General features: G+C 57.6%; 1 protein-coding gene across 4 annotated transcripts in view; it reads left to right on the plus strand.

Annotated features, from left to right (window-relative positions):
* Positions 1-10,620, plus strand: part of GRHL1 (grainyhead like transcription factor 1) — a 37,235-nt gene extending 26,615 nt beyond the window's left edge. For 3 of the 4 annotated variants that reach the window (XM_037151853.2, XM_037151854.2, XM_037151856.2), the window contains exons 9-16: positions 836-994; positions 2,585-2,672; positions 3,896-4,035; positions 4,891-4,928; positions 6,407-6,498; positions 6,848-6,933; positions 7,958-8,022; positions 9,026-10,620. In XM_037151853.2, coding sequence (XP_037007748.2) covers positions 836-994; positions 2,585-2,672; positions 3,896-4,035; positions 4,891-4,928; positions 6,407-6,498; positions 6,848-6,933; positions 7,958-8,022; positions 9,026-9,140 — 783 coding nt within the window. In that variant the 3' untranslated portion in view covers positions 9,141-10,620. The remainder of the gene's footprint in view (positions 1-835; positions 995-2,584; positions 2,673-3,895; positions 4,036-4,890; positions 4,929-6,406; positions 6,499-6,847; positions 6,934-7,957; positions 8,023-9,025) is intronic. The other variant, XM_037151855.2, reaches the window with a different exon arrangement.
* The last annotated feature ends 200 nt before the right edge of the window (positions 10,621-10,820 follow it).

Consider the following 10,820-nt stretch of genomic DNA (forward strand, 5'->3'; position numbering starts at 1 on the left):
TGCGCGGTGCTCGCACACCAGAAATAAATTCTAAAACTGAATAGTTGAGCCCTGGCAGGCTGGCTCAGTGGTTGGGCATCTTCCTGCACAGAGAAAGGTTGCTGGCTCGATTCCTGGTCAGGGCACAGCCTGGGGTTGAGATGCGTGCAAGAGGCAACCTATTGGTGTTCCTCTCCCTCTTTCTGCCTCCTTCCCCCTTTCTGCAAGAATAAATAAATAAAGTCTTAAAAAAAAAAAACTGAATAGTTGAACGGGAGCTCTAAAGCATCGTGACTGTGTGTGGGGAGGTTAAATCCAGAATCATGAAAACGGGAGGGGACACGCAGTGTGTTTACTCGCCGTGCGAGGGTTTGCCTGCGACTCTCGGGTACCGCTCTAGTAATGCTGCTCACTGACTTCATAAATCCCAGAATATTCAGACATCGATCAGGCTCAGCCAGTGGCCCTAAGTGGTGGTACAGACCTGAATGCAGACAGCTTCCCAGAGAGTTCAGACTAAGCTGTACAACAGCTGCAAAGAAAACCTGGGCTGTGGGCCAGCAGTCCCCAGGGCCGTCGAAGGTGGCTTGCCCGCTGCGGGGTGCTGGGTGCGGGTTCTGGAGGCTGGAGCAGACGGCGTTTCAAAGCTGCCGCCCAGTTTGCCTGGAAAGCTGCCATTGCAGTGACTGAAGGGAGTTTTAAAACGAGCCCTTTGCTTTTGCAGAATTTCTTTGAGATGCAAAGCTGCACGCTCATTCAGAGGAAACTTGAGGGATTTCAACGATGTTGTCATTTCTACGAGCGGGGCTGAGGTGTCTGACTCCGTGTCCGGACTCACGGAACCTTCTCTTTGCAGGTGTTCATCTCCGTGAACTGCCTGAGCACAGACTTCTCCTCTCAGAAGGGCGTGAAGGGGCTGCCTCTCAACATTCAGATCGACACCTACAGTTACAACAACCGGAGCAACAAGCCCGTGCACCGGGCCTACTGCCAGATCAAGGTCTTCTGTGACAAGGTGAGACTGTCCGATCGGGCGGGGGTTCTTGGAGCACAGCGTGGGAGGTGGACCCTCCCCCAGAGGAAGCCTAGGGTCTTTTCACTGAGGTTGACATGAACGTGCTACGGTAAATATAAAACAGTACACGGTCCCACTGTGTAGGGAAGAAGAAAGCATCTCTTTCTAATGGAAAAAGGACACTTCGTTGAGCATGTCTGGTAGGGTGCGGCTCCCACGTGCTACTTGGGCCGCTGCCTGGCCATCTCTGAACCTGGAGCCCCCTCTGCTCAGCGCAGGGAACCTGGCTCGAGACCACCGGGCATCACCCCCCGCCACAGCCTGAAAATCAGACAGTGTCCATGGGACCCCCGGAGCTCACCTCATTGTCCCTTCTTCTCGGGGGTTGCGGTTCGTGGCCCGGTGGCCGGGGCCTCAGAAATCCTTCCCTGCGTCTTGTGGAGGTCGATGTTTCAGCGGCTTCTGGGTGGGGGTGAATCTGGTCTGTGTTCCTCCGAGTGGAAGCAGAAGCTGCTCACCGTCCTGTAGGGCTGGGCCGACCCGCGAGGAGGACAGTAGTCTCGTCAGCCTCCCTCGGTGGGCAGGGGTGGGGGACAGAGAGAGAGAGAACAACAGACCAGTGCCACCCAGCGGCGGCTGGGCCACCCGGGACGGTGTCGTGTTTGTGTCGGTGTCGGCGATTTTCATAAGCAGATGTCAGTGCGGCGGCACCTTCTCGAAGAGGCTGGGGTGGTTCTGTGTGCGGATTTTTAACGTCCTGTGACTGTCATGGTGCCGACGTCACGGAGTGGTTTCTGCTGCTTCTCTTTGGTATTGGGGGATGCATTTACAGAAAAACAAGCCACCGGTTCCTGCTTAGCGGGGTGCCATTGTCAGGAAATCTGCACCACCCAGAGATGAGTGCCAGGAGGCCGAGCAAGACGACCGACCCCCGTGTGCATTTTGTTACACTCGCCCCATCCGGTCACGTCTCTCACTGACCTGGCCCGTTCGCCCTGTGGCTCTCTAAGGTGGCAGGACCCTCTGCACAGGTGGCACGTGTGTCCCCCCCGCAAGCACAGTGCCCGCTTCCCTTCTGCGCGCTCCTGCCATCTTCCGGGTCGGCCTCAGCACGTGCGTTGTCACGGGTCTTACCTGTCACTTGGTTGACCCCAAGTCCCAGGAGAGAGTCCAGCCCGTGGCACTGACCGGCCCATGTAAAAATGTACGGTCCAGTCGGGTCCGTGGTGTGTCCCCACCTTCTTGTCCCCGAGCAGCAGGAGCAGTCTCACGCATGTCCTCCTCTAACACACGTGTTGGAGGTGGGGCACCCCAGCAGACCTCCTCAGGGCCCACGTAGCCCGGCCACACCCGCCACGGGGTGGGGGGGCGCCTGGTGTGTCTCCTCCCCGTGATGTCGCAGAGAGAGATGGTTTTAAGAACAGGCTTTTTGGAAAAAGCTGCTGTGATGAGGCCATGAATGCAGTAGGTCACGGACTCCGTCTCCACAGAGGAGGCGTCCCCACCCCGTGTCAGGGGTCAGGGTTAAATATCGTGAAGAGGGTCAGATCAAAAGAATCACATTTTGTCCCGTCTGGTCTTGACCCACAGGGAGCCGAACGGAAAATCAGGGATGAAGAGCGAAAACAGAGCAAAAGGAAAGGCAAGTGCACTGACCCCAGCTCCCAGTTGAACGCCTGTGAGTAGCCTTGTCGCTTTGGCCGTTTCAGACCCTGTCCCTTCAGAACGGTGGCTGCGGGTTCGGCGGGAGGTGGGAAAAACAGGGGCCGTTTTTCACTCTGGTAGAGCAGTGGCCTTGCTCCCTTTACGAGACTCAAACCAGGGGGACAGCTGCACTAAGTCACGTTCTTGGGGTGCCCCGGGGCGGAACCTTGCGTCTCTCCGGAGTCTGGGCTGCTTTGGCTGTTAGGTCTCGCTCAGGGTGCTGCTTGCCGTCCTGAACAACAGCACCTGTCCCTCCTGAATAGCTGATGGTAAAATCAGGACTTGCCTGGATTTTTAAGAACAACAGCGCCCTTGGGAATTCAGGATGTCTTAATTCCAAGCGAGCAATTTTCTTACACATCATATTCTAATATTTGCAGAATCTCTATTTGGACATTTCACCATGAAAGCTTGCTTGCTTTTTTTTAACGTGCCCAATGCCCATCTTCACAAAACCCTGTCTGTCCACTAAAAGGAAAAGAATGGGGTTCTGTGCCTCGGCGCCTCATCTGCAGTACGTGGGCCGCTGGCCTCTGGCCTTTGGACGCTCTGCCACACTCCACAGCGTGTGTCTGCCCTGTAGCCTGTTAGCCAGGGTTGCCCATGGCAGCAGAGGGCCAGCGCCCAAGAGAGCGCGCTCAGAGAGCAGCCAGCTAACCAGGGGAGTGCACCCTGGGTGCCGCAGGGCCCGGCGGTGGGGGAGGAAGGACGGTGGGGGAGGACAGACGCTGTGATTTCATGAACTGACACCCGGGCAGGGGCGCGAACTCTGAGTCCCACCACGGGTCAGGTCTGAGGGTGAAGGTGTAGGGAGGGCATTGCTGTTAGAATGGGAGCTATTGAACGAGGCTGGAGCCAAGGTGAAGCCCAAGTTATGTCTACATGGAGACTGTGTTTCAGCCTTTCAGACAAATGCTCACCGCGCTTTGCCTGCGTTCCAGGTCTGTGTGTGTGTGTGTGTGTGTGTGTGTGTGTGTGTGTGTGTGTGTGTAGAACTTCCTTCCTCTGGTTGTAACGAGATGTCCAGTGGCTTTAGGGCAGTAACCAAAAGTGACGCATTCCTTGACGTGGTTTTCCATAGCTCGGGTGACGTGACCTGCGTCTCCTAGGGGCCCAGTTCCATGTGTCAGTGTTTAGGAATGCACTGTCACCTGCGTCCACAGGCTGCTGACTGTGGTGTCCCCATTGCCTTCCCAGTCGCTGACGTCAAAGTGCCGCTGCTGCCCTCTCACAAGCGAATGGACGTCACGGTCTTCAAGCCCTCTGTCGACCTGGACACCCAGCCTGTCCTCTTCATTCCCGACGTGCACTTCGCCAACCTTCAGCGGGGGCCGCACGTGCGTAACCGGGGTCCCGGGTGGCCGCGGGGAGGGCAGACTCCAGACAGACGGGCTTCGGCAACCGGAAGCTGGAACTTAGGGAGCTGGGAGTGGCGTCAGGGCCGGCTCGTTGGCCTGTCAGTTGGGGCGACGAGGCCCTTGTAGCACGGGCCGTGGGGGCAGCCAGACTCAGAAACACAGCGCCAAACCCACGAGCTAGGTCCTCTGGGTTTGCTTATTTACGTTCAGCTCAGTTACAAGGGGCAAGAGTGGTAGGTAACACAGGTTGGAGTGCGTGGGCTCAGGTGTCCCCACGGGACACAGGGTCATCCCTGGCCCGAGGACAGCTGTGTCCCCGCAGCAGGGGCACCCTTCCGAGCAGGGGCGTGGCTGGGCTACAAGCAGAGCCGCAGGGGCGAGGCGGAGGGGCCTGACGTGAACGACCGCCATGCAGTGCACACAGCGGTTTCGATTTGTGTGGACCAACGGATGGGGTTTAGAGTTCTCGGGGGAAGCCGTTGCCGTGTTCTCAGTTCTAATGAGAAGCTTCGGCAGGTTCCCCTACAAAGGTCAGATAATAAATAGCGTAGGTGCGGGGGTCCCCGGCCTCTGCCGTGACTCCTCCGCTCTGCGGTCCGTAGCGGCAGCGCCGGCCAGTCGCTCGGCAGCGGGGAGGAGGAGCGTCCTTCTCAGGCCGGCTCAGGGCCACCGCCCGAGCTGCTCGGAGGTCCTGAGGATCCGTCCGGCCAGTGGGAAACGAGGCGACCGGCTTTGTGCGAGCTCGGTCTGGTCCGTCTCCCTTCGGGAAGAATCTGGTGGTGGTCTGACCTAGTCTGAGCACGCACTTGAAAAGCAATCTGTTTTTGTTCTCAGGTCCTTCCCATTGCCTCAGAAGAACTCGAGGGCGAAGGGTAAGATTTGTCTTGTTTTCGTTCACTAAGTCTTTTTATCTGGGGACAATCGGAAATGCACAGAACAACTGCAAGTTGAGTGCAGAGAACTCAGTTCTCCCCGAGCTGGTGGGTGTCTGGACCCTCATCCCTGTGTACCTGGCACAAGTTCCCTGCGACCGGGGCTCTGCCGCCCCGCTGTCCAGGGTGGGACACGGACCCCGAGGCCCCGGCTGCAGCCAGCCCTCTCGCACTCCCTTCACATGGTGCCAGCTGTTCTGGTAACAGTGTCACGTCAAGAAAGGGCCCGGTTCAGAGCCCGGTCATGGGTTTAGGGGCCGTTTCTCCTTCAGCCCCTTCAGCTTCCTGAGCTGACGCCCTGAGGATTACCAGCCGCTTGTTTTGTAGAGCGTCCCCCAGTTTGGGTCTGTCCACTGCTGTCTCGTGCTCTGATTCGATTCAATTCGATTCGGCATCCAGGCAGGAGTGTCAGTCTTTTCCAAGCCTCGTCCATCCACCCCGTTGCTAAGGGTGTCCCTCTGCTATCTCGATGAAGGTGATGTCACCAGGCTTCCCTGCTGTGAGGTCACACTTTCTCCGTTTGTGGGGAAGGTGCTTTGTGGCTTCGGAGATGTCTCGCGCCTGTCAGACTTGCGATTTGCTCATTTATTTGTATCAGTGTGGGCCCCTAGTTTCCAGTTTCGTAGGCAGTGAGCTGGAGTCCAGTTCCGCCACTCACTTTGCTTTCCTCGCTTGCCCAGGCTGACCCTTATTCATAGCGTCCGCCCGTGACGGCCAGCCACGCCTGCACCCACCCTCCCTCAGTGTGCCTGGTCCGCGACCCCTGAGTTTCCACCCTCCGGGGGACCCTGTGCTGTCATTGTCCCCAAAGTCTGCTCCCTGGTCCCTCTGCCTGGGGGTCCCGGAGCCCCTCCGCCCGTGCCCACATACTGTGATCACTGCGTTCTGGCCTCCCGGGTTCCCTGACACCCACAACAGAAAACCCGAGGCTCCTTAGGGCCGAGTGGTCAAGAAATTACCCCAGCGAGCCCGCCCGCCCGCCTGCTGGCATTGGCTTCCTGTGGCGCAGTCGGCCTCCGCCCGCCTGGCTCTGCATTTTCCTGCTCACAGTCTCCCCTTTCCTTGGCACGCCCTCTACTCTCTTGGCACCTCGACGTACATTTCAAATTCTGCCTCCATAAAAGTTTTCCTGAAGAGGAACTGTTTGTTCTGGGAAGGCAGCTTAAGCCCAGTGTCAGAGCACGGGAGGGTGTCTGGCCGGCCGCCTGGGTGTGCCCCCAGCCCTGCCGTTGAGTAGTGGGGGCCGGGTCAGCCATATCTTTCTCTGGGCCTCAGACTGGCATCCGCAAAATAAGGAAGCTGGAGCAGATGCAGAACGAAGGTTGTTTTACCTGTGAAGTTCAGTGGCATACCCCGAGTCTCTCTGTCCCTGCCAACGCCTTCAGTCAAAGTCACTGATTGCACCTTTGCTCCTGCAGATCAGGCTTGAAAAGGGGGCCCTTCGGGTCCGAAGATGACTTTGTGATCCCGACTCCCGCGAAGCTGGCCCGGACGGAGGAACCGAAGAGAGGTGTGTTGGCTTGGTTTCGGGGTGGGGGTGGGGGGTTAAAATTGGAAGTAGCTCCACACCTGTCAGAAGCAGAAATGGCTCAAACCACTGTCACCCGGTTTGACTTCCTGAGTATTTTTCTGTTGTACCAGCCCTGGGCGTGGGCTGGGGCGCACGGGGGCCGAGTTCCGAGAGGCTGAAAGCTGCGTCCCCCGGGCCGGACGTGGCACTGGTGCAGGCTGCCGCCCCGGGGCGGACGGATGCTCTGCTCTGCTCTGCCCGGCACGCGGGGTCCGTCTTCTCCTCTTGCTCCCACGAGTGAACCGTGTCCCTTTTTCTCACCCACCCCGCCCTCCCGACTGCGGATCAGTGCTGCTGTACGTGCGGAAGGAGTCCGAGGAGGTCTTTGACGCCCTGATGCTCAGGAGTCCGTCCCTGAAGGGCTTGGTGGAAGCTGTAAGTCGTGCGCCTGCGACGCCCCCGGAACCGCAGCCCCGCTGAGCAGGCGCTGCCCCCTCTGTGGCCTCTGCGGCTCCTGGTGTGGGAGCAGGGACACGGGCGCTCCTCTCAGGCTCTGACACTGAACTGTTCTGTCCACGCCGTAACCCCACATCTGAAGGTCACAGCTGCGTGGTGCTGGACACGCGGTACACCTCACATCTGCCTGTGGGGAGTTACTGAGTGGGGGGTGGGCTATGGTTCAGAGAGGCCGCCTGCTCTGTAAGCGAACGGGAGCTGATTGGAATCTTCTGACTCCAGAGTGAGGTCTTGGCACGCGTGACTGGGATGCACGTCTGTGACTGTGGGTACATGTCAGTGTGCGTTTGTCGGAACCTGTGCAACACAGGGAGGGAGCCTGGTGGAAATGGTGGCCTTCAGCTCACGAGGTGGTGGCAGCGCCGGGTCCCCGCACGTCACAAGCGCTCCACACGGATGTGCAGTGTCGGCGAACAGCCGGGCGCTTGGGGGCGGCCGACGAGCATCTCTGTGCCCCTGCTCGGACCCTCTGTGAATCACGGCTGCTCTGCAGCCCTCCCCGGTGTGGTGTCATTCACCAAAAGGTCACGGGTTTGATCCCCAGTCAGGGCAGGTGCCTGGGTTTGGGGTTCTGTCCCGGTCAGGGTGTGTGGGGGAGGCAGCTGACCCATGTCTCTCTCTCACTCCCTTCCTGCACCACCTCCCTCCTCTGCCTGTGGAACACAAAAATGTTTAGAAAACTGTTCTGCAAATTATTACTTGAAAACTGACTACATAATCATCAGTGGGCCCCTGTAAACTAGGGGGAGATAAAGCCCCCGATTCCAGGCTCCACCGCAGGCAGGTGCCGCCCCTGCCCCAGAGTGGACTGGGGCTCACGTGGGCCTTTGGGCGCACACTTCTGAAAAGCAGAGTTGAGTGGCTGCCGCACCAATGTTGACGCAGCTCCCGTGTTAAAGCCGCTGAAACGGCATTTTATGGTTGTTTTTCATCCCTCTTTCAGATCTCCGACAAATACGAGGTTCCCCATGACAAGATTGGGAAAATATTCAAGAAGTGTAAGAAAGGGTGAGTTTTGTCTGTCTGGTGTCCCATGATTCACTGCTGTCCCCCTGCATGGGTGCCCCGTCCGGAACAGACGTGGATGGGAGAACGGGCTTCCTCGAAAACTACCCCCAGAACCTCGGTCGCCTTTCTCAGACGTCCTCGTGGGTTTTCTCTCAAGTAAAATTTGCATTTGCACCTCTGTAGAGGTCAGGGTCCGGCCCTGCGTCGGGCGCGCCACATGTTGCCTTTCGAGCTGCCCTGTGCCGTGGGCACCACCGTGCAGAGTGGGCAGGTGAGGCCTCGCAGGCCCACAGCCCGAGGCCAGAGCAGGTTGGTGCGGAGGCTCCGGTCAGGCTGCGCCCCGAGCAGCTGCAGGGCCGCGGCTCCTGCCGCTCTGCTGTCCCGCCTGGGCCCCGTTTACAGCCCCAGGACAGGGCATCCTTGTCCAGAAATTAACGTGTTTAGTTCCATTTTGTTTAAGCGTCTATGCTGCTTGGTATGGGTAAGCAGTGTATCGCATAAAAATATTTTGTTTTAATTCTAAAGCAAATCCTGATCGGAATCTTGTGGATGGGCCGGGGGCCAGGGCTGGACCTAGTGGTGATGCGATTAAACTTGGAGGATAACGTGCCAGGAAGGTCATCTGTCGGGGGCTGTGTCTTCAGATAGGTTCATTTTATTGACATGCCTTCCAAAGCTGGACCGGTGAAGGGCTGCTTCTGCGTCTGTGTTTATCACCGTAGCCACTGTTCGCTGGGTGGCGCCTCCGTGCCGAAGTAGAGCAGGGACCAAGCTGGCGTGTTGTGCCAAGGACACACCCCGCACTGTTACCAGCACTTTAATCCTCACAGCTGCCTTGTAAGACAGGCGCTATTCTCCACCCCATGTCACAGTTGGGGACAGCGAGGCTTAGCGAGTTTCAGCCATTGCCTCACGTGTCACAGCTAGTTAGTAGCAGGACCCGCGAACTGAGCCTGACTCCGGAGTGAGCGGGACTGAGCGCGTCTGTCTCGCCCCCTTCCAGGATCCTGGTCAACATGGACGACAACATCGTGAAGCATTACTCCAACGAGGACACCTTCCAGCTGCAGGTGGAGGAGGTGGGCGGATCCTACCGACTCACCCTCACGGAGATCTGAGGCCGTCCCGGCCCCCGGGTACCCACAAGCTCAGCGAAGGTGCCACGTAGGTCCTGTTGTTTGCGCAGCCGTCGGGATGCTGGTTAGCCACCTTCCCGGTACGCAGGTGCCACGGGCGCCGGTGGAAGGGTGTCCTTTCCACTGGGAGCCACGCCGGGCGCGGAGATGGTGTTGATCACGCTGCCCCGGCGGCTTGCAGACGACAGACCTCCACAGACTGTTACTACATTTGAGTTTTCCGATACAGCTGCTTAGGGTTAAAAGTGAAAACCTTGTTCCAACATTTAACAGACTCTCTGGGAACCTGTAGGATATCTGCTGTTATTTATAAAACTATTTTTTTATCACAGGTTACATTCAATATTATTTTGTATTGGTTTCAGGTGAATAGCACAGTGGTCAGGCTGAGAATAGGGGGCCACTCCCCCCTCCCGTGGTGGTGGGCCTGCGGGCCAGCGCCGGTCGGAAAGGGCGGTGGGCGTGGCTCTCACTCAGTGTGACCACCTGCCTCAGGTCAGTGGGAGTGGCCCCAAGAAGACAGGGTCCACCCTTTCTCCCTTAGCCTCCATCACCACCCAAGTGTTTACTCAAAGACGGCATGTTACTGAGTCTTCTTTTGCTACTGCTGCCTTATGAAGAATGTCAGTGGGTCACAGTGTGAATTAGCTAAGCTGACGCTCGAGTGTACATAAGTGCAATACATTTTGAAGGCCGGTGTCTGTAAATGTGTACATACACATCCTCTACATAGGTAATATATGAGCACGGTGTCCGTGCACACAGTGAAGGGCCGCGGTGAGGACCACCTGGAGCCGTCGCCCAGGCGGAAGGTCATTTTTGGCGGTGTGCCCCCAAGGCAGACCGAAACCCACCAGGTCACCTCCCTGCGGCAGCCGCCCTTCCGTCGCCTCACCACACCTTCCCCGGCGGCCGGGGGTTTGCTTTTGTGGGTGTCGCTTCTGGATTTCTGCACTAACAAATGAAGTAAAGGGAACACTGCTGCAAGGCGCGTGTGCCGTGTGTGCGGACACAGGGACACGGGCAAGTTACACACACCCGACGCAGCCCACAGCCACCGCACTGCAGGGGCGCGGCCCGCGGGGTCCCCGGCCGTCCCGCTGTGTGTCGGGGCCTCCACACCTTAACCGTCTGGTGTGCGGCACCTGCAGGAGGCGTGTGCGGGTTCGCGAGACTGGGCGCCATGGCGGGGGGCCTTCTGTGCACGTGTTCCCACAGGTGACATGCCAAAAAGCGCAGTCTTCTGACATAAATCACGGGTATCTCAGGGTCAGGGTGCTGGTTTGGGAGAGTGGGGTTTGTAGCTACAGTCTGACGTTAGAATATTCTGATGAAGTGTGTGAACTAAATCGCTGGCTTTCTAAGATGTGGGACACGGGTCATATAACAGCATTTTCTATTTTGTTTTATGAGATTGATTTTGTTACTGTTTTTAACTGCATCCTTGAAGATGTATTTTAAACCAAAGGAATTAAATTTTATATGTCTATTTCATAAGATGTCCTTTCCTGTTATTCGGTGTGATTGTGCCTTTCGTTCGTTCATTAGGCAGATTTTGAGATTGTAGAGCTGGAAGGGTGCTCCCTCGCACTCTCCCCTCCCTCCCGGCCTCAGTTTCCCCTCGAAGGTGTCCGGGATGACCCAAGTACTTGTTCGGGTAGG

This window comes from Artibeus jamaicensis, unplaced genomic scaffold (genome assembly GCF_021234435.1).
Source record: "Artibeus jamaicensis isolate MK-2021 breed Jamaican fruit bat unplaced genomic scaffold, CSHL_Jam_final contig_465, whole genome shotgun sequence".
Taxonomy (NCBI): domain Eukaryota; kingdom Metazoa; phylum Chordata; class Mammalia; order Chiroptera; family Phyllostomidae; genus Artibeus; species Artibeus jamaicensis.